The following is a 19,242-nucleotide window of genomic DNA, read 5'->3' as shown; positions in this document are numbered from 1 at the left end:
CCAAGGCTGTCCTTTGTCACCCATTCTGTTCAGAACTTTTATGGACAGAATTTCTAGGCGCACTCAAGGCGTTGAGAGGATCTGGTTTGGTGGCTGCAGGATTAGGTCTCTGCTTTTTGCAGATGATGTGGTCCTGATGGCTTCATCTGACCGGGATCTTCAGCTCTCGTTGGATCGGTTTGCAGCCGAGTGTGAAGCGACTGGGATGAGAATCAGCACCTCCAAGTCCGAGTCCATGGTTCTCACCCGGAAAAGGGTGGAATGCCATCTCCGGGTTGGGGAGGAGACCCTGCCCCAAGTGGAGGAGTTCAAGTACCTAGGAGTCTTGTTCACGAGTGGGGGAAGAGTGGATGGTGAGATCGACAGGCGGATCGCTGCGGCGTCTTCAGTCATGCGGACGTTGTACCGATCCGTTGTGGTGAAGAAGGAGCTGAGCCGGAAGGCAAAGCTCTCAATTTATTGGTTGATCTACGTTCCCATCCTCACCTTTGGTCATGAGCTTTGGGTCATGACCGAAAGGACAAGATCACAGGTACAAGCGGCCCAAATGAGTTTCCTCCGCCGGGTGGTGGGTCTCTCCCTTAGAGATAGGGTGAGAAGCTCTGCCATCCGGGAGGAACTCAAAGTAAAGCCGCTGCTCCTCCACATCGAGAGGAGCCAGATGAGGTGGTTCGGGCATCTGGTCAGGATGCCACCCGAACGCCTCCCTAGGGAGGTGTTTAGGGCACGTCCGCCTGGTAGGAGGCCACGGAGAAGACTCAGGACTTGTTGGCCTGGGAACGCATCGGGATCCATCAGGAGGAGCTGGACCAAGTGGCTGGGGAGAGGAAAGTCTGGTCTTCCCTGCTTAGGCTGCTGTCCCCACGACCCCACCTTGGATAAGCGGAAGAAGATGGAGGGATGGATGTTTCCATTGATAATTTGCAAGGATTCTGCTGCCACGTGTTGTGAAACACACTTTACACTTGCTACTCACAATGAGATCCTCTCCCAATGCCAGCTCTGGCCTGCGGTCACGTCGACGCTCTCTCTCAGGGAAAAAGAAAAGACTGACATGCGGCGCTGTCACCTTTTTTCTGGCCTTGCAGGAAGTTCAATGATGCTTGCACTACTTGTGTAGTCTCTGCATGTCGCTCAGTAACTATGGGGACAATGGCGGGCTGTAAATGTCCTCCAGCAAAGAGCAGTATCAGCAGCTGTATCTTCCAATAGCCAGAGGGCTGAATGATATCAGGGCGATCGGCACCACACGGTGTCAAGCAGAAGACATACACCAGCAATTAAATGCTCTCACTCCATGTGCATCATTGAGAAGGCATGAGCGTCTCCAATGTTGACTCCTACTATATATATATATATATATATATATATATATATATATATATATATATATATATATATATATATATATATATATATATATATATATATATATACATATATATATATATATATATATACTGTATATATATATATGTGTGTATGTATATATATATATATATATGTACTAAACAAAAAAACAACAAACATGATTTATTTTCTAGTTCTTTCAAAGTTGCCACCCTTTGCTCTGATTACTGCTTTGCACACTTGTAATTCTGTCCTGGTTTTCACTTCCCAGTTGTGCTTAAAGCTCAAATAATAATGATGTGTAAAATCCACAAAGTCGATACTTTCAATGTTTGGTTTAGTAGACATATTTTCATAACGCGTGTTTGTCTTTTTTCTTTGTTACCCAAAGGTTCATCACGGAAGCACGGCGCCACCCGCTGGTGCCTTCAAAATATTGCGCAAGAATCTGTGGACAGCTCCGATGAAGAGTTTTTTGATGCCAGAGGTTGGTGTTACATGTATTTACCTTTTTCTTTATTCTAAAGGCACATTTTTGAATATCCCCTCTTTTAAAAACATTGATACACTCAATTATTAACAAACTGCATTCAATAAATACAAATAGCTGATTTTTATTTTCTTCATCAATCCAACAAAGCACTACACAACAATACCATAACAATGCAATCCAATTTCAAAAGCAAAGCGGAGCCAGCAACACTCAGAACTGCAATAAACAGAACAATTGAGAAGAGACACAAACACCACACAAAACAAAACAAAAGTAGTGAAACAAAAATGAATATTATCAACAACAGTATCAATATTAGTTATAATTTCAGCATAGCAGTGATTAAAAATCCCTCATTGACATTATCATTAGACATTTATAAAAATAATCAAAAAGAACAATAGTGTCACAGTGGCTTACACTTGCATGGCATCTCATAAACTGGACAACACACTGTGTCCAATGTTTTCACAAAGATAAAATAAGTCTGATTTTTGGTTCTTTTAATAGTTGACACAAATTTACATTATTGCAATCAGTTGATAAAACATTGTCCTTTACAATTATAAAAGCTTTTAAAAAAACATCAACTACTCTGCTAGCATGCCAGCAGACTGGGGTAGATCCTGCTGAAATCTATGTATTGAATCTATACAGAAATACGGAAAAATATCGTTTTTGAATGGAGAATCACGTCAATGAGGGATTTTTAATCACTGCTATGCTGAAATGATAACTAATATTGATACTGTTGTTGATAATATTCATTTTTGTTTCACTACTTTTGGTTTGTTCTGTGTGGTGTTTGTGTCTCCTCTCAATTGTTCTGTTTATTGCAGTTCTGAGTGTTGCTGGCTCAGCTTTGCTTTTGGAATTGGATTGCATTGTTAATGTATTGATGTGTAGTGCTTTGTTGGATTGATAAAAAATAAAAATAAAAATCTATTTAAAAAAAAAAAAGAGAATCGATTCTGAATCGCACAACATATTCGAATTGATTTTTTCCCACTCCCCTAATATATATACATATATATATGTATGTATGTATATATATATATATATATATATATATATATTGTGTTGGTCCTGCCAATGAGGTGGCGACTTGTCCAGGGTGTACGCCCGATTTTAGCTGAGATAGGCACCAGCGTCCCCTGCAACCCCGAAGGGAATAAGCGGTAGAAAATGGATGGATGGATATATATACTCTTTTTAACTTATGACGACCTGCATGTCAGATTCTGCTCACTGCTCCCCTCACCTCCCAGGGGGCGACCAGGGCCAATGGGTCAAATGCAGAGAATAACTCAACCACACTTAGTGTGTGTGTGTGTGTGTGTGTGTGTGTGTGTGTGTGTGTGTGTGTGTCTGACTATCATTGGGACTTTAACCTTTTTTAAAAAAAAATTGTATTCTAGCTGTGATTAGTTGGCAGTAAACATAATATTGACAAAGGGAATTAGAACCTTGGTAGAAAGCTAATTTTCCTGGATCTATCTTCAAGTATCGAGTAAATAATTACACATTTAAAAAAAACTTGTGGGAGCTGTGTGATTGCAGGTCCTGGTGGACGTTTATTGACAGCTTTGCCAATAAACGTAAACAAAGGTAACGGCGTTAGCGGCGTGCTGAGTAATTAAGAACACTGCATGGCTTCCATGGGGGATTTTTCCACTAATGAATTGCTTCTCACGCCAGCTGGAAGACATCGGCTCTCCCAGCACACATGTATATGGTTTCTCCTGGCACCAGAAACTCACTCCATGGAGTTAGTGGAAATTGTTTGGATGTTTGAGTCCTGAATTGAGCAGAGACATAATGTATCAAATATGATGCAACAGCTAGTTGGAGCATGGAGGTTGTTTAAAGACCTACTGAAAGCCACTACTAGCCACCACACAGTCTGATAGTTTATATATCAATGATGAAATATTAACATTGCAACACATGACAATACGGCCTTCTTAGTTTACTAAATTGCAATTTTAAATTTCCTGCAAAGTATCCTGTTGAAAACGTCGCAGAATGATGACGCATTCGCGTGACGTCACGGACTGTCAGGAAATATTAGCGCTGCACGACTCGCGGCTACAAGTTGTCTGCTTTAATGGCATAATTACACAGTAATTTGGACATCTGTGTTGCTGAATCGTTTGCAATTTGTTCAATTAATAATGGAGACGTCAAAGAAGAATGCTGTTGGTGGAAAGAGGTGGATTGCAGCTGACTTTAGCAACCGAAACACAGCCGGTGTTTCTTTGTTTGTTGTGAAGCTTTAACACAGAGCGGTCAAGCGAACATGTTTCTCTACATCAACCAGCATGTTTTTGGATGGGAAAATTGTGATATTAAGTCTTACCGGAGACATCAGTGGATTATGGGACTTCCTCCTGCAGCTCAAAAAGGCAGCTGTGATCTTGGCTCCTCCATTGGCTACTCTCAGAGACACTGGCGTTCACCGCAGCCATCCGACTTTCAGGTATGACTTTACAATCTCACTACAACACTATTAAAACAATAAGCAGATAAGGGATCTTCCAGAATTATCCTAGTAAATGTGTTTAATTACATCTGAAACACCGCCTGCCGCCGCCTTTTCTTTTTTCCTTCTTTTTCTTAATTTTTTATCTAGTACTTCACTCTCACTTTCCTCATCCACGAATCTTTCATCCTCGCTCAAATTAATGGGGAAATTGTCGCTTTCTTGGTCTGAATTGCTCTTACTGCTGGTGGCCATGATTGTAAACAATGTTCAGATGTGAGGAGCTCCACAACCCGTGACATCACGCGCACATCGTCTGCTACTTCCGGTACAGGCAAGGATTTTTTATTAGCGACCAAAAGTTGTGAACTTTATGGTGGATGTTCTCTATTAAATCCTTTCAGCAAAAATATGGCAATATTTGGAAATGATGAAGTATGACACATAGAATGGAGCTGCTATCCCCGTTTAAATAAGAACATCTCATTTCAGGAGGCCTTTAATCACCAAGCAAAGCTTGGAACATCTCATCAACTAAGCAGTCAGTTAGAGGGATTAAAAGTGTGTGGCTGGATGGGAAATGTTCAATGCAAGTGAACGCTTTCAAACTTATTCACTGGGGACGGCGAGGCACATTTTGGGAGAATGGCCAGGCCAGCAACCTCAGGGTTCCTGGTACGATCCCCAGCTTCTACCAACCTTGTCACGTCTGTTATGTCAGATCTTGCCTCGGGGCCTTGAGTTTGACACCTGACCTCTAGGATGCAGACGCCAAATAAGCTTTAATGGTAGGAAGACTGGAAGACAGAGCCAGGAAACAAATAGAAAGTTAAGTAGTCATGAAGAACCTGCATGATCAGGTGAGTGAGATCAGTTCAAGTCGCTGCCTGGATCACCGACTGGTGTGTCCGCCCCCCTCCGTTGTCATGGCAACTGAGAGGAAAGAGAGAGAGGAGAAGCAATACAATCAACAACAAATGTAACATTTAGGCTTTTTTAAGTCAACAAGGTCTTTTCTTATGGGATTCTGTGGAATTAGCGCAGGTTTTTTTTTGTTTTTTTTGTTTTTTTGTTTTTTTTGTGTTTTACCATACATTCTTTGTTTTAGTGTGCTCTAGATGTAGATGTAAATGTAGCTGTTGCATATTTGAGTGACAACAAAGGATTCTCATATTTTTGTCAGTGGGGAATCCTCCACATGCAGCATGCTCAAAAGTCATTGGTCGCACATCTTCTGAGTCACAGCAACAACGCCCTCAGCCCGACTGCAGGAGCAGTGGAACAATAATAGCAACAAAGAGAGGTTCAAATGTGACAGAATAAGAACAACACATCGATAAAAATGATGTAGCAGGAAGATGCTGTGCAAACAAAGCAGGCCCATCCATCCATCCATCAATCCCTCATCTTCTGCTTATATGAGGTCGGGTCGCGGGGGCAGCAGCCTAAGCAGGGAAGCCCAGACTTCCCTCTCCCCAGCCACTTCTTCTAGCTCTTCCCGGGGGATCCCGAGGCGTTCCCAGGCCAGCCGGGAGACATAGTCTTCCCAACGTGTCCTGGGTCTTCCCCGTGGCCTCCTACCGGTCGGACGTGCCCTAAACACCTCCCTAGGGAGGCGTTCGGGTGGCATCCTGACCAGATGCCCGAACCACCTCATCTGGCTCCTCTCCATGTGGAGGAGCAGCGGCTTTACTTTGAGTTCCTCCCGGATGGCAGAGCTTCTCACCCTATCTCTAAGGGAGAGACCCAAACTCATTTGGGCCGCTTGTACCCGTGATCTTATCCTTTCGGTCATGACCCAAAGCTCATGAACATAGGTGAGGATGGGAACGTAGATCGACCGGTAAATTGAGAGCTTTGCCTTCCAGCTCAGCTCCTTTTTCACCACAACGGATCGGTACAACGTCCGCATTACTGAAGACGCCGCACCGATCCGCCTGTCGATCTCACGATCCACTCTTCCCTCACTCGTGAACAAGACTCCTAGGTACTTGAACTCCTCCACTTGGGGCAGGGTCTCCCCCCCAACCCGGAGATGGCACTCCACCCTTTTCCGGGCGAGAACCATGGACTCGGACTTGGAGGTGCTGATTCTCATTCCGGTCGCTTCACACTCGGCTGCGAACCGATCCAGTGAGAGCTGAAGATCCCGGCCAGATGAAGCCATCAGGACCACATCATCTGCAAAAAGCAGAGACCTAATCCTGCAGCCACCAAACACCTTATCAAGAGGCCATTTGGGATGTATTGCACAGTCCAACATTATTGCACATTATAGTCCAACATTATTGCACATTATAGTCCAACATTATTGCACATTATAGTCCTACATTATTGCACATTATAGTCCAACATTATTGCACATTATAGTCCAACATTATTGCACATTATAGTCCTACATTATTGCACATTATAGTCCAACATTATTGCACATTATAGTCCAACATTATTGCACATTATAGTCCAACATTATTGCACATTATAGTCCAACATTATTGCACATTATAGTCCTACATTATTGCACATTATAGTCCAACATTATTGCACATTATAGTCCAACATTATTGCACATTATAGTCCAACATTATTGCACATTATAGTCCAACATTATTGCACATTATAGTCCAACATTATTGCACATTATAGTCCTACATTATTGCACATTATAGTCCAACATTATTGCACATTATAGTCCAACATTATTGCACATTATAGTCCAACATTATTGCACATTATAGTCCAACATTATTGCACATTATAGTCCAACATTATTGCACATTATAGTCCAACATTATTGCACATTATAGTCCAACATTATTGCACATTATAGTCCAACATTATTGCACATTATAGTCCTACATTATTGCACATTATAGTCCAACATTATTGCACATTATAGTCCAACATCATTGCACATTATAGTCCAACATCATTGCACATTATAGTCCAACATTATTGCACATTATAGTCCAACATTACTGCACATTATAGTCCAACATTACTGCACATTATAGTCCAACATTATTTCACATTATAGTCCAACATTACTGCACATTATAGTCCAACATTATTGCACATAATGTCCAACATCATTTTACATTGTAGTGCTACATTATTGCACATTATAGTCCAACATCATTGCGCATTATAGTCCAACATCATTTTACATTGTAGTCCTACATTATTGCACATTATAGTCCAACATCATTGCACATTATAGTCCAACATTATTGCACATTATAGTCCAACATTATTGCACAGTATAGTCCAACATTATTGCACAGTCCAACATCATTGCACATTATAGTCCAACATTACTGCACATTATAGTCCAACATCATTGCACATTATAGTCCAACATCATTGCACATTATAGTCCAACATTATTGCACATTATAGTCCAACATCATTGCACATTATAGTCCAACATCATTGCACTTTATAGTCCAACATCATTGCACAGTATAGTCCAACATCATTGCACATTATAGTCCAACATCATTGCACATTATAGTCCAACATCATTGCACATTATAGTCCAACATCATTGCACATTATAGTCCAACATTATTGCACATTATAGTCCAACATCATTGCACATTATAGTCCAACATCATTGCACATTATAGTCCAACATCATTGCACATTATAGTCCAACATTATTGCACATTACAGTCCAACATCATTGCACATTATAGTCCAACATTATTGCACATTATAGTCCAACATCATTGCACATTATAGTCCAACATTATTGCACATTATAGTCTAACATCATTGCACATTATAGGCCAACATCATTGCACATTATAGTCCAACATTATTGCACATTATAGTCCAACATCATTGCACATTATAGTCCAACATCATTGCACATATATAGTCCAACATCATTGCACATTATAGTCCAACATTATTGCACATTATAGTCCAACATCATTGCACATTATAGTCCAACATCATTGCACATTATAGTCCAACATCATTGCACATTATAGTCCAACATCATTGCACATTATAGTCTAACATCATTGCACTTTATAGTCCAACATTATTGCACATTATAGTCCAACATTATTGCACATTATAGTCCAACATCATTGCACATTATAGTCTAACATCATTGCACATTATAGTCCAACATCATTGCACATTATAGTCCAACATTATTGCACATTATAGTCCAACATTATTGCACATTATAGTCCAACATCATTGCACATTATAGTCTAACATCATTGCACATTATAGTCCAACATTATTGCAGATTATAGTCCAACATCATTGCACATTATAGTCTAACATCATTGCACATTATAGTCCAACATTATTGCACATTATAGTCCAACATCATTGCACATTATAGTCCAACATCATTGCACATTATAGTCCAACATCATTGCACATTATAGTCCAACATCATTGCACATTATAGTCTAACATCATTGCACTTTATAGTCCAACATTATTGCACATTATAGTCCAACATTATTGCACATTATAGTCCAACATCATTGCACATTATAGTCTAACATCATTGCACATTATAGTCCAACATCATTGCACATTATAGTCCAACATCATTGCACATTATAGTCCAACATCATTGCACATTATAGTCCAACATCATTGCACATTATAGTCTAACATCATTGCACTTTATAGTCCAACATTATTGCACATTATAGTCCAACATTATTGCACATTATAGTCCAACATCATTGCACATTATAGTCTAACATCATTGCACATTATAGTCCAACATCATTGCACATTATAGTCCAACATCATTGCACATTATAGTCCAACATCATTGCACATTATAGTCCAACATCATTGCACATTATAGTCTAACATCATTGCACTTTATAGTCCAACATTATTGCACATTATAGTCCAACATTATTGCACATTATAGTCCAACATCATTGCACATTATAGTCTAACATCATTGCACATTATAGTCCAACATCATTGCACATTATAGTCTAACATCATTGCACATTATAGTCTAACATCATTGCACATTATAGTCCAACATCATTGCACATTATAGTCTAACATCATTGCACATTATAGTCCAACATCATTGCACATTATAGTCCAACATCATTGCACATTATAGTCCAACATCATTGCACATTATAGTCCAACATTATTACACATTATAGTCCAACATCATTGCACATTATAGTCTAACATCATTGCACATTATAGTCCAACATCATTGCACATTATAGTCCAACATCATTGCACATTATAGTCTAACATCATTGCACATTATAGTCCAACATCATTGCACATTATAGTCTAACATCATTGCACTTTATAGTCCAACATTATTGCACATTATAGTCCAACATTATTGCACATTATAGTCCAACATCATTGCACATTATAGTCTAACATCATTGCACATTATAGTCCAACATCATTGCACATTATAGTCCAACATCATTGCACATTATAGTCCAACATCATTGCACATTATAGTCTAACATCATTGCACTTTATAGTCCAACATTATTGCACATTATAGTCCAACATTATTGCACATTATAGTCCAACATCATTGCACATTATAGTCTAACATCATTGCACATTATAGTCCAACATCATTGCACATTATAGTCCAACATCATTGCACATTATAGTCCAACATCATTGCACATTATAGTCCAACATCATTGCACATTATAGTCTAACATCATTGCACTTTATAGTCCAACATTATTGCACATTATAGTCCAACATTATTGCACATTATAGTCCAACATCATTGCACATTATAGTCTAACATCATTGCACATTATAGTCCAACATCATTGCACATTATAGTCTAACATCATTGCACATTATAGTCTAACATCATTGCACTTTATAGTCCAACATTATTGCACATTATAGTCCAACATTATTGCACATTATAGTCCAACATCATTGCACATTATAGTCTAACATCATTGCACATTATAGTCCAACATCATTGCACATTATAGTCTAACATCATTGCACATTATAGTCTAACATCATTGCACATTATAGTCCAACATCATTGCACATTATAGTCTAACATCATTGCACATTATAGTCCAACATCATTGCACATTATAGTCCAACATTATTACACATTATAGTCCAACATCATTGCACAATACAGTCTGAGAAATAGAAAGACATCACCCATGAGGACATGACGGACATGTGTCACTCAAGGCTCTTTAATGCTACTAAGGCTCTTGGGTAAAAACTGTATTTCAGTCTATTTGTACAGAATCTTCTCAGAGTTATTTCATTCTAACTGAGAGCTGCAGGCGCTGCGGCTGCCGAACCAATTGTCTTTTGATGTGAGCTCTTAACACATTTCCGGCATGTTTAATCCAAATTTGATGACATGGATTTGCATAATGAGTAGAATTGACAGGCAAAGCATGACAGCAAATCCATGGTGTCAAATGAGCGCTGGCTTTCAAGACAATAGTACAAGAGGTTAGTTCCAAAATATAAAGGAATTGTGCATTTTGTGATAAAAGCATGACATTTGGTACAATTATAGCCAAAGGCATTCTCAAAAGATTTGGATATGGATCCATCATGAATTTTCAACATGGCAGACATTTTTCCAAAGGTCTGCCAGCAACAACTGAATGATGGATTTAATGTGATATTTCAGACTTATTTACCATTCATACTACTTGGTAAATGTCTTTTGGGTAGTGGAACATTTTCATAGAAAATTCAAAATGGCCGCCAACTGGTTAGTTATGGATGATCTCTATGTTTAATTATACATTTATCTTGATGCACAATTTGAATTGGGAACTTTGGAATTTCTAAGAATCTTCTTTCCATCTCAAAATACTCATGTTAAGCAAGGGAAACCTAGGGTCTATCCCAGAGAAGACTAGTCACACTTGCCTTCACAGACACAAAGGTGTGTTCACTGGAAGTGGGATTTTGTGCACTTACTGCCCAACACAACCCTTCTTGCATTTGCATGAGACACGTTCATAACTTGACTGGCCTGCATCTGGTAGACATGTCCAGAAGGGTTCATAGTCCCCCTCAGGTGACTTTGACCAGCCCCATTCTCACGGTGAAGGTAGTCCTGGTTTTGACACCAGGATTGTACCCCACACGTGTCCTCCTTGGTGTACAGCTCTCTCAACATGCTCTTTTAGGGCAGCCTTGGTAGGGGGGATTGTTTGCACATTGTGCCTCTTTGCAAATAACTTCCTCCTTGCCGTATTGATTTCTGTCCATGTGATGGTTTGGTCATAGACTAAGATAACAAACCTCTCAATTGTGGCCATTACCTCCTGTGGTATGTCACCTGGGGCTGAAGACACTTTCAACAGGGCATGTGTAAGTTCTGGAAGCACAGACCATACAGCCCATGCAGTCTTGTTCCCATGGCCGACAAAACTTGACAGAGTGTCCCAACCCGTCAATGCCTGGAAGACTGCTAGTGCACATGCTTTCTCAGGCCCGAGCCTTGCTGCGATTTCATGGGCTGCCAAATATTGAAAGTTCTTACCAGTACCGAAAGCCAACCAAAGCTCATCCTCTGCTTGTAGAGTCTGAGCCTCAAACAACCAGCACCACAACATCAGTATCAACTCATAAGAGGAGTTTAGTTGCCACTGAACCTCATGCTGAGTTTCACAGCAGTGGTGTCACCAGTCTGCCTGGCTTGTGCTTCAACATCCACTCCACTACTTTTTTTTTTCTTTTCATTGGCTAACATTTCAATTACAATAAAATAGATGATAGTGCACTTGAAATTATAGATCTAAATTCAGAAATATCTTGTTGTAGGTGACCAGTGGTCACCAAGTGTGACTAGTGAGGTCATCATTTCTGAGTTAGAAGGAAGCTTCTGGCTCATTCTAAAGTTCCAAATTTGAATTCTGCAGAAAGAAAAGGAAATAAAAAATAATACTGGTTTGACAGCGATATCACCCGTATCAGACAGTCATAGAAGTGATGGCTGCAATCTTGAAGATATCAGCCCTCTTGAATATTTAGATGACCCAAAAGACATTTAGCAAGTACCATGTAAGGTAAATACGTCTGAAACATTATATTATATCCATCATTCATAAGCCACTTGGAAAGATGGTTGCCATGGGCGCCATTTTGAAAATTCATGGTGGCTCCATATCCAAATCTTTTGAGAATGCTTTTGGCTGAAAGTGTACCAAATTTCATGCTTTTATCACAAAATGCACGATCTTTCTGGTTACCAGCTGCACTATAAGCACTATTTTCCTTTTTAGCGCGGATAAATTAATTCCTTTTCTGTTTGAGCTCTGACATCTGCAGCTTGTTTGAAGTGATGTAATATGGACACAGATGACAAAAATGACATCTCTGGTGGCTAAGCTGGTGTCAAATAGTAGAGAGCACCAAGAAAGGATCTGGCATTGTGCTTCCAACATGAGGCTGCTCTCAAGGATGTCTGGGAGGATGCAATGACTAAAATAGCGAGAGAATTTCTGCACCAAAATCATGGAAATAAAACATTTGGATGTCTCAAAGTTTATTCAAAAGGTTTTGTGGATTGATGGAAGGAGTTTTACAAAAACCCTACAACAGTGATGTTGTCAGCTTGTGTAAATGCTAAATAAAAAGAGAATACAACAAATCCTTTTCAACTTATATTCAATTGAATAGATTGCAAAGACAAGATATTTCATCTTCACACTGACACACTTCTTTTTTGGGGGGCTAATAATCATGAACTTAGAATGTAGTGGCATTCTAACTTCATGTCTTTGAAGGTGATAAGTTCACCTCCAAAGACATGCACCTGGGGATAGGCCCCTCCCACCTCCAAAGACATGCACCTGTGGATAGGCCCCACCCACCTCCAAAGACATGCACCTGTGGATAAGCCCCTCCCACCTCCAAAGACATGCACCTGGGGATAGGCCCCTCCCACCTCCAAAGACATGCACCTGGGGATAGGCCCCACCCACCTCCAAAGACATGCACCTGTGGATAAGCCCCTCCCACCTCCAAAGACATGCACCTGGGGATAGGCCCCTCCCACCTCCAAAGACATGCACCTGGGGATAGGCCCCTCCCACCTCCAAAGACATGCACCTGTGGACAGGCCCCTCCCACCTCCAAAGACATGCACCTGTGGATAGGCCGCTCCCACCTTCAAAGACATGCACCTGGGGATAAGCCCCTCCCACTTCCAAAGACATGCACCTGTGGATAGGCCCCTCCCACCTCCAAAGACATGCACCTGTGGATAGGCCCCTCCCACCTCCAAAGACATGCACCTGGGGATAGGCCCCTCCCACCTCCAAAGACATGCACCTGTGGATAGGCCCCTCCCACCTCCAAAGACATGCACCTGGGGATAGGCCCCTCCCACCTCCAAAGACATGCACCTGTGGACAGGCCCCTCCCACCTCCAAAGACATGCACCTGGGGATAGGCCCCTCCCACCTCCAATGACACACACCTGTGGACAGGCCCCTCCCACCTCCAAAGACACGCACCTGGGGATAGGCCCCTCCCACCTCCAATGACACACACCTGTGGATAGGCCCCTCCCACCTCCAATGACACACACCTGGGGATAGGCCCCTCCCACCTCCAATGACACACACCTGGGGATAGGTTGATTGGCAACACTAAATGGTCCCTAGTGTGTGAATGCAGCTGAGATAGGCTCCAGCACCCCCGCAACCCCAAAAGGGACAAGCGGTTGAAAAAGGATGGATGGATGGACACTGTGACCTATCTGGCAATTTTATTGGTCAAGTTGATTTTATTGTTTGAGCTAGAATGATTGTTGGCGTGTAAAGTTTGTGAAGTCAGACACGTCCATGAATCATCTGCAGTGTTGTATAATCTGAAGTGTTGTATAATCTGAAGTGTTGTATAATCTGCAGTGTTGTATAATCTGAAGTGTTGTATAATCTGAAGTGTTGTATAATCTGCAGTGTTGTATAATCTGAAGTGTTGTATAATCTGCAGTGTTGTATAATCTGAAGTGTTGTATAATCTGAAGTGTTGTATAATCTGCAGTGTTGTATAATCTGAAGTGTTGTATAATCTGAAGTGTTGTATAATCTGCAGTGTTGTATAATCTGCAGTGTTGTATAATCTGAAGTGTTGTATAATCTGCAGTGTTGTATAATCTGAAGTGTTGTATAATCTGAAGTGTTGTATAATCTGAAGTGTTGTATAATCTGAAGTGTTGTATAATCTGCAGTGTTGTATAATCTGAAGTGTTGTATAATCTGCAGTGTTGTATAATCTGCAGTGTTGTATAATCTGAAGTGTTGTATAATCTGCAGTGTTGTACAATCCGAAGTGTTGATAGTGTGAGATAAAAAGTAGCAATTTATGGTCTGGAAAATGGCGGTAGTTATTTTTGTGTAATACACATATTTTCGGCTCATTTAGTCCGCTGCCGTTGCGTTAGAGTTGAGCTAAGCGGTGAAAATGTTCATTCCTGGTCTTTTATTGTCAGGGTTATTATGGCTGAGAGGCCAAGTAATGATGCTGACATGTAATGAGAGTTAACGTCATCATGGCCAGTCCTCACATCACTTAAATCACCCTCCCAAAGGGCCACTGAGGAGGACAGAACTGGTGATTAAGGCATGGTGGCTTTATCATGAAATCACCCAGCTCCTACAACAAAGTGTCAAATGTCTCAATTTCTTTAGTGCCTAGAACATGTGTGCACATGAAAGCAATATGAAGAGATGTTCTACTGTTTACTCAGCACGGTCTTATCGGGTCACGGAGCGGACAAGGAAAAGGCATTTTCACTGTCTCGTCTGAGTCACCTCACTTATTTCAGCAGATAATAAAGCTTGCAGTACTCTCGTCCTCGTGTGAAATCTGTTGTTGAACAGACCCTTTGACACCATCCTTTGGACCATCCCCAGCTTCTACCAACCTAGTCTAGTCCGTTATGTCCTGGGCATGACCACGCAGTCTGATAGTTTATATATCAATGATGAAATGTTAACATTGCAACACATTCCAATACAGCCTTTTTAGTTTAATAAATTGCAATTTTAAATTTCCCGCAAAGTAAAGTGTTGAAAACGTCACGCTATGATGACGTGTATGATGACGTCATGGATTGTAGCGGACATTTTGTTCCAGCCTGATCCCAGCTTTAATCGCATAATTCCACAGTATTCTGGACATCTGTGCTGAATCTTTTGCAATTTGTTCAATTAATAATGGAGACGTCAAAGAAGAAAGCTGTAGGTGGGAAGCGATGTATTGCAGCTGCCTTTAGCAACACAAACACAGCCAGTGTTTCCTTGTTTACATTCCCGAAGGTGAAGCTTTACTATGGAACAGAGCAGTTAAGCGAACATGGTTCCCGACCACATGTCAACCGGCAGGTTTCGGTGAGAAAATTGTGGTAATAATTCAGCTCTTATCATAGACATGAGCGGAGCTTGCGTCGTTCCTCGTTCACCTGTTAAAGAGGCATCTTGCCTCCTATGACCGGCCGTCCCAAAATGTGGGATGCTTCCACCGTGGGGGAGGGGGTAAAAAAACTAGCCCGGCCTTCGCCTCGACTCGTTGAGAAACATGGCTTCCCTCAGAGACACTGGTGGTCACCACAGCCTGGCCACACCCCTCCGACTTTCAGGTACGACTATATAATCTCTCTAAAACACTAATAACACAATAAGCAGATAAGGGATTTTCCAGAATTATCCTAGTAAATGTGTTTAATAACATCTGAATCGCTCCCACTGCCCTGTCTTTTTTTTTTCTTTTTTCTAATCCTTCACTCTCACTTTCCTCATCCACAAATCTTTCATCCTCGCTCAAATTAATGGGGAAATTGTCGCTTTCTCGGTCCGAATCGCTCTCACTGCTGGTGGCCATGATTATAAACAATGTTCAGATGTGAGGAGCTCCACAACCCGTGACATCACGCGCACATCGTATGCTACTTCCGCTACAGGCAAGGCTTTTTTATTAGCGACCTAAATTTGCAAATTTAATCTTGGATGTTCTCTACTAAATCCTTTCAGCAAAAATATGGCAATATTGCAAAATGATGAAGTATGACACATAGAATGGAGCTGCTATCCCTGTTTGAATAAGAACATCTCATTTCAGTAAGCCTTTAAGCCCTTTACTACTGTTACCCCAGGTAGTCCTTGGCAAAGGCCTAGTACCTGACTGCCCCCTAGCCAGGGATACGGTGAAGACCTCAACGGGGGAGCAGGCGGAAGACGGTAGATGTAAGAACCACCACAACGGCTGGGATGGCAGAAGAAGGGCCCAGTTCTGGGGAAATAACCCAAGACCTCAACGGTGGAACAGACGGAGGATGATTGCTAACCCTATGGAGCGTCACAACGGCTGGGATGGCGGATGAAGGCTGCAGCAGAAAAGGGTCCCCGGTCGTCCTGGACTCCATGCCACTGGACCCTGACCCGGATCTGTCAAGGATGGTGGGGTGACTGTCTGTGCACCAGTCCCCACCTTAAACAAAGTCCCGCACAGGCATCCTCCATAAAGGGATACACCCCTACCAAGAGGATCGTCATACTCTCTTTGAGTGACGGCTGATGATGTTGTGTCCTTGAGCAAGACACTTGCTCCTGATGGGTGCTGGTTAGCGCCTTGCATGGCAGCTCCCACCCTCAGTGTGTGAATGGGTGAATGTGGAAATAGTGTCAAAGCGCTTTGAGTACCTTGAAGGTAGAAAAGCGCCATACAAGTACAACCTTTTTACCATTTATCCCAAGTAGTGGTTTAGATAGAGACGCTGCCATCCAACTAATGCCTCAAGGAAACAGAGGAATTCTAACAGAGAAAGAGATTGGAGGAGGTCAGCCGGGTGTTTAACAATCATCCATCCTGACACCTCCTCACACTCAGCTGACAGCTTGAAAGATGTCCCTAAATCTATTTTCTGTCCCCGGAGGCTGCCGTTATTCCAGCCATGTTCTTACCTGCTTTTTCCTCGTCTCAACTTCACGGCACTTCCCAAGGCCCTCTGCCTCCGTCATCACTTAAATCCACACTCCAAACTCTTCCGTGGGGTCTGGGTCGGCGAGTCTCAAACTGTGGAACTATTTCAGCCACTCCTCGTATTCCATATTTACTACAATTTGTCCCATTTAGGTTTGCAAGAGGAGAGAAATGGGACGGCCAGCTTGTGAAACAGAAACCAACAAAATATAGTAAAATATCAAATAGAAGCCTATTCATGGCTCAAAACATATCTATTGATTAGAAGTGTTCACTAGGAAGTTAAGCTCAGAAAGTTGACCATTTTTTGATTATTCAATGTTGGACACTGTCCATCTTATGTAGAATAAGATGAGAAGCTTGTAAAACACGAATGCAATGCCACACAAAGATATAAATAGTCAGCTAATGTCAGATTCAAACAACAAACTATCTATTACACAAGACAAGAAGAAGGAATCAAGCAGAGACAGAGTTGAATATTACTCATGAGGAGAGACGTATAGGGCTGCACACTCAGTTACAGTTCCCCCCTACGCTCTAAGGTACAGTCCCATGTGCTCCTCTATTTATCTGGGAGTTCCCTAGTTAACATCACTGTGGCTGCTTCTTGAGGGAGGGCTAATGCAAGCAGCCACAATACCTGATCATTCAGAATGGAAATGTGCTGACACTCGTGATTTTGCCCCGTCTCTATTTTGTCTGCCTCGGGGTACTCGATGTCCGTCCTCAGCTGTCAGCCGGCAGGGTCTGGAAACAAACTGCTGACACGAGACAACTCGCAATAGAAGATTACAAGTTGTGTGCCTTTGCACAGAGAGAAAAGTACAACTTCGGCACAATTGACTATAACTATAGCAACGGCCTTTAAGCATAAGAGTTGTGTGATAAGTTATACATTATATTTTTAATAGCTAAACAATTGGAGTAGTCTTTAAGACTATTCTACTGATTTACAAATTAACTTTACAGATCCCATAAAAGGTAAATTTGGATAGCTAACGTTGTTAGCATAAATTAATGGGATTAAAATAGAAAATATTAGCATCACGGCTAACAGAGAAATATTTTTGGTTCATTATGAGACTGTGGTGGTACAAGTACATAAACATGTGGTGGTACATAAACCTAGCTAGCTAGAGATATTGGCCCCAAAATCATGGAACAAGTACAGGAACAGCTAGTCTGCTGTAGTAGTTTACAGTCATACAGTAACAAGTAATTACACCTTTATTACACTTACATACCATACATCAATTATATTTACCTGAGTAATATCATCAACACTTACCTGACTGGATGAAGTCCTTGGGCTCAAATAGTAGTGTGGCCTTAATAGTCCTGCTGTAGTGTGGAGCATGCTGGCAATTATCCCAGCATGTGATGGAGGAATGCACAGTGCAGGTTCAAAATTCAACTGAATTTACGTGAAATCAGGTTGTTTTAGCTAATAATTATGCTGCAAGATCTAGCATGTTGCATTCAATGTTTATTCCCGTTAATTCTTGTTAATTCTCACGGAAAGTTTGCAGATGTGAATATTTCTGTAATTTTGCAATCCTAGTGTTAACTAATAAGTAAAATGCATGTTGTCTGTGGCTTTTGTTTGACTTCTTTATTGATGATTATTCTCATCATACATGGCATCGTCGTGCACAACTTGTGTGAAGGATTCCATCTCAGTCAGATGATTTTTATTGAGGGTTTGTTTCCTGCCGCCTTGTTCGCCTCATAAAGAGTTGCATTTCTCGCACTCGACTGGTGGCTTCGATTCCCAATGCTGGAAAGCGTTTGTGCACTTTTTTTTTTTCAAACAAACTTTGCAGCGTGCCTGTTGCTGCAAATCTAAACTACTGACACTTCTTTCTGGAGCAAACTTCTCGTTCGCTCGTTAGCCATGTTTCGCCAGGTGTGTCAATCTCCCGTCAATGAA

At 41.2% G+C, this 19,242-nt stretch overlaps 1 protein-coding gene across 2 annotated transcripts in view; it reads left to right on the top strand.

Annotated features, from left to right (window-relative positions):
- The window catches only part of pitpnm3 (PITPNM family member 3), a 166,837-nt gene that overhangs the window by 32,686 nt on the left and 114,909 nt on the right, over positions 1–19,242 (top strand). For both annotated transcript variants that reach the window (XM_061878279.1, XM_061878278.1), the window contains exon 2: positions 1,742–1,837. In XM_061878279.1, coding sequence (XP_061734263.1) covers positions 1,742–1,837 — 96 coding nt within the window. The remainder of the gene's footprint in view (positions 1–1,741; positions 1,838–19,242) is intronic.

The sequence above is a fragment of the Nerophis ophidion genome, linkage group LG18 (assembly GCF_033978795.1).
Source record: "Nerophis ophidion isolate RoL-2023_Sa linkage group LG18, RoL_Noph_v1.0, whole genome shotgun sequence".
Classification (NCBI taxonomy): Eukaryota; Metazoa; Chordata; class Actinopteri; order Syngnathiformes; family Syngnathidae; genus Nerophis; species Nerophis ophidion.
The sequence above is the reverse complement of the archived record's forward strand: the minus strand, read 5'-3'. Positions and strand labels throughout refer to the sequence as shown.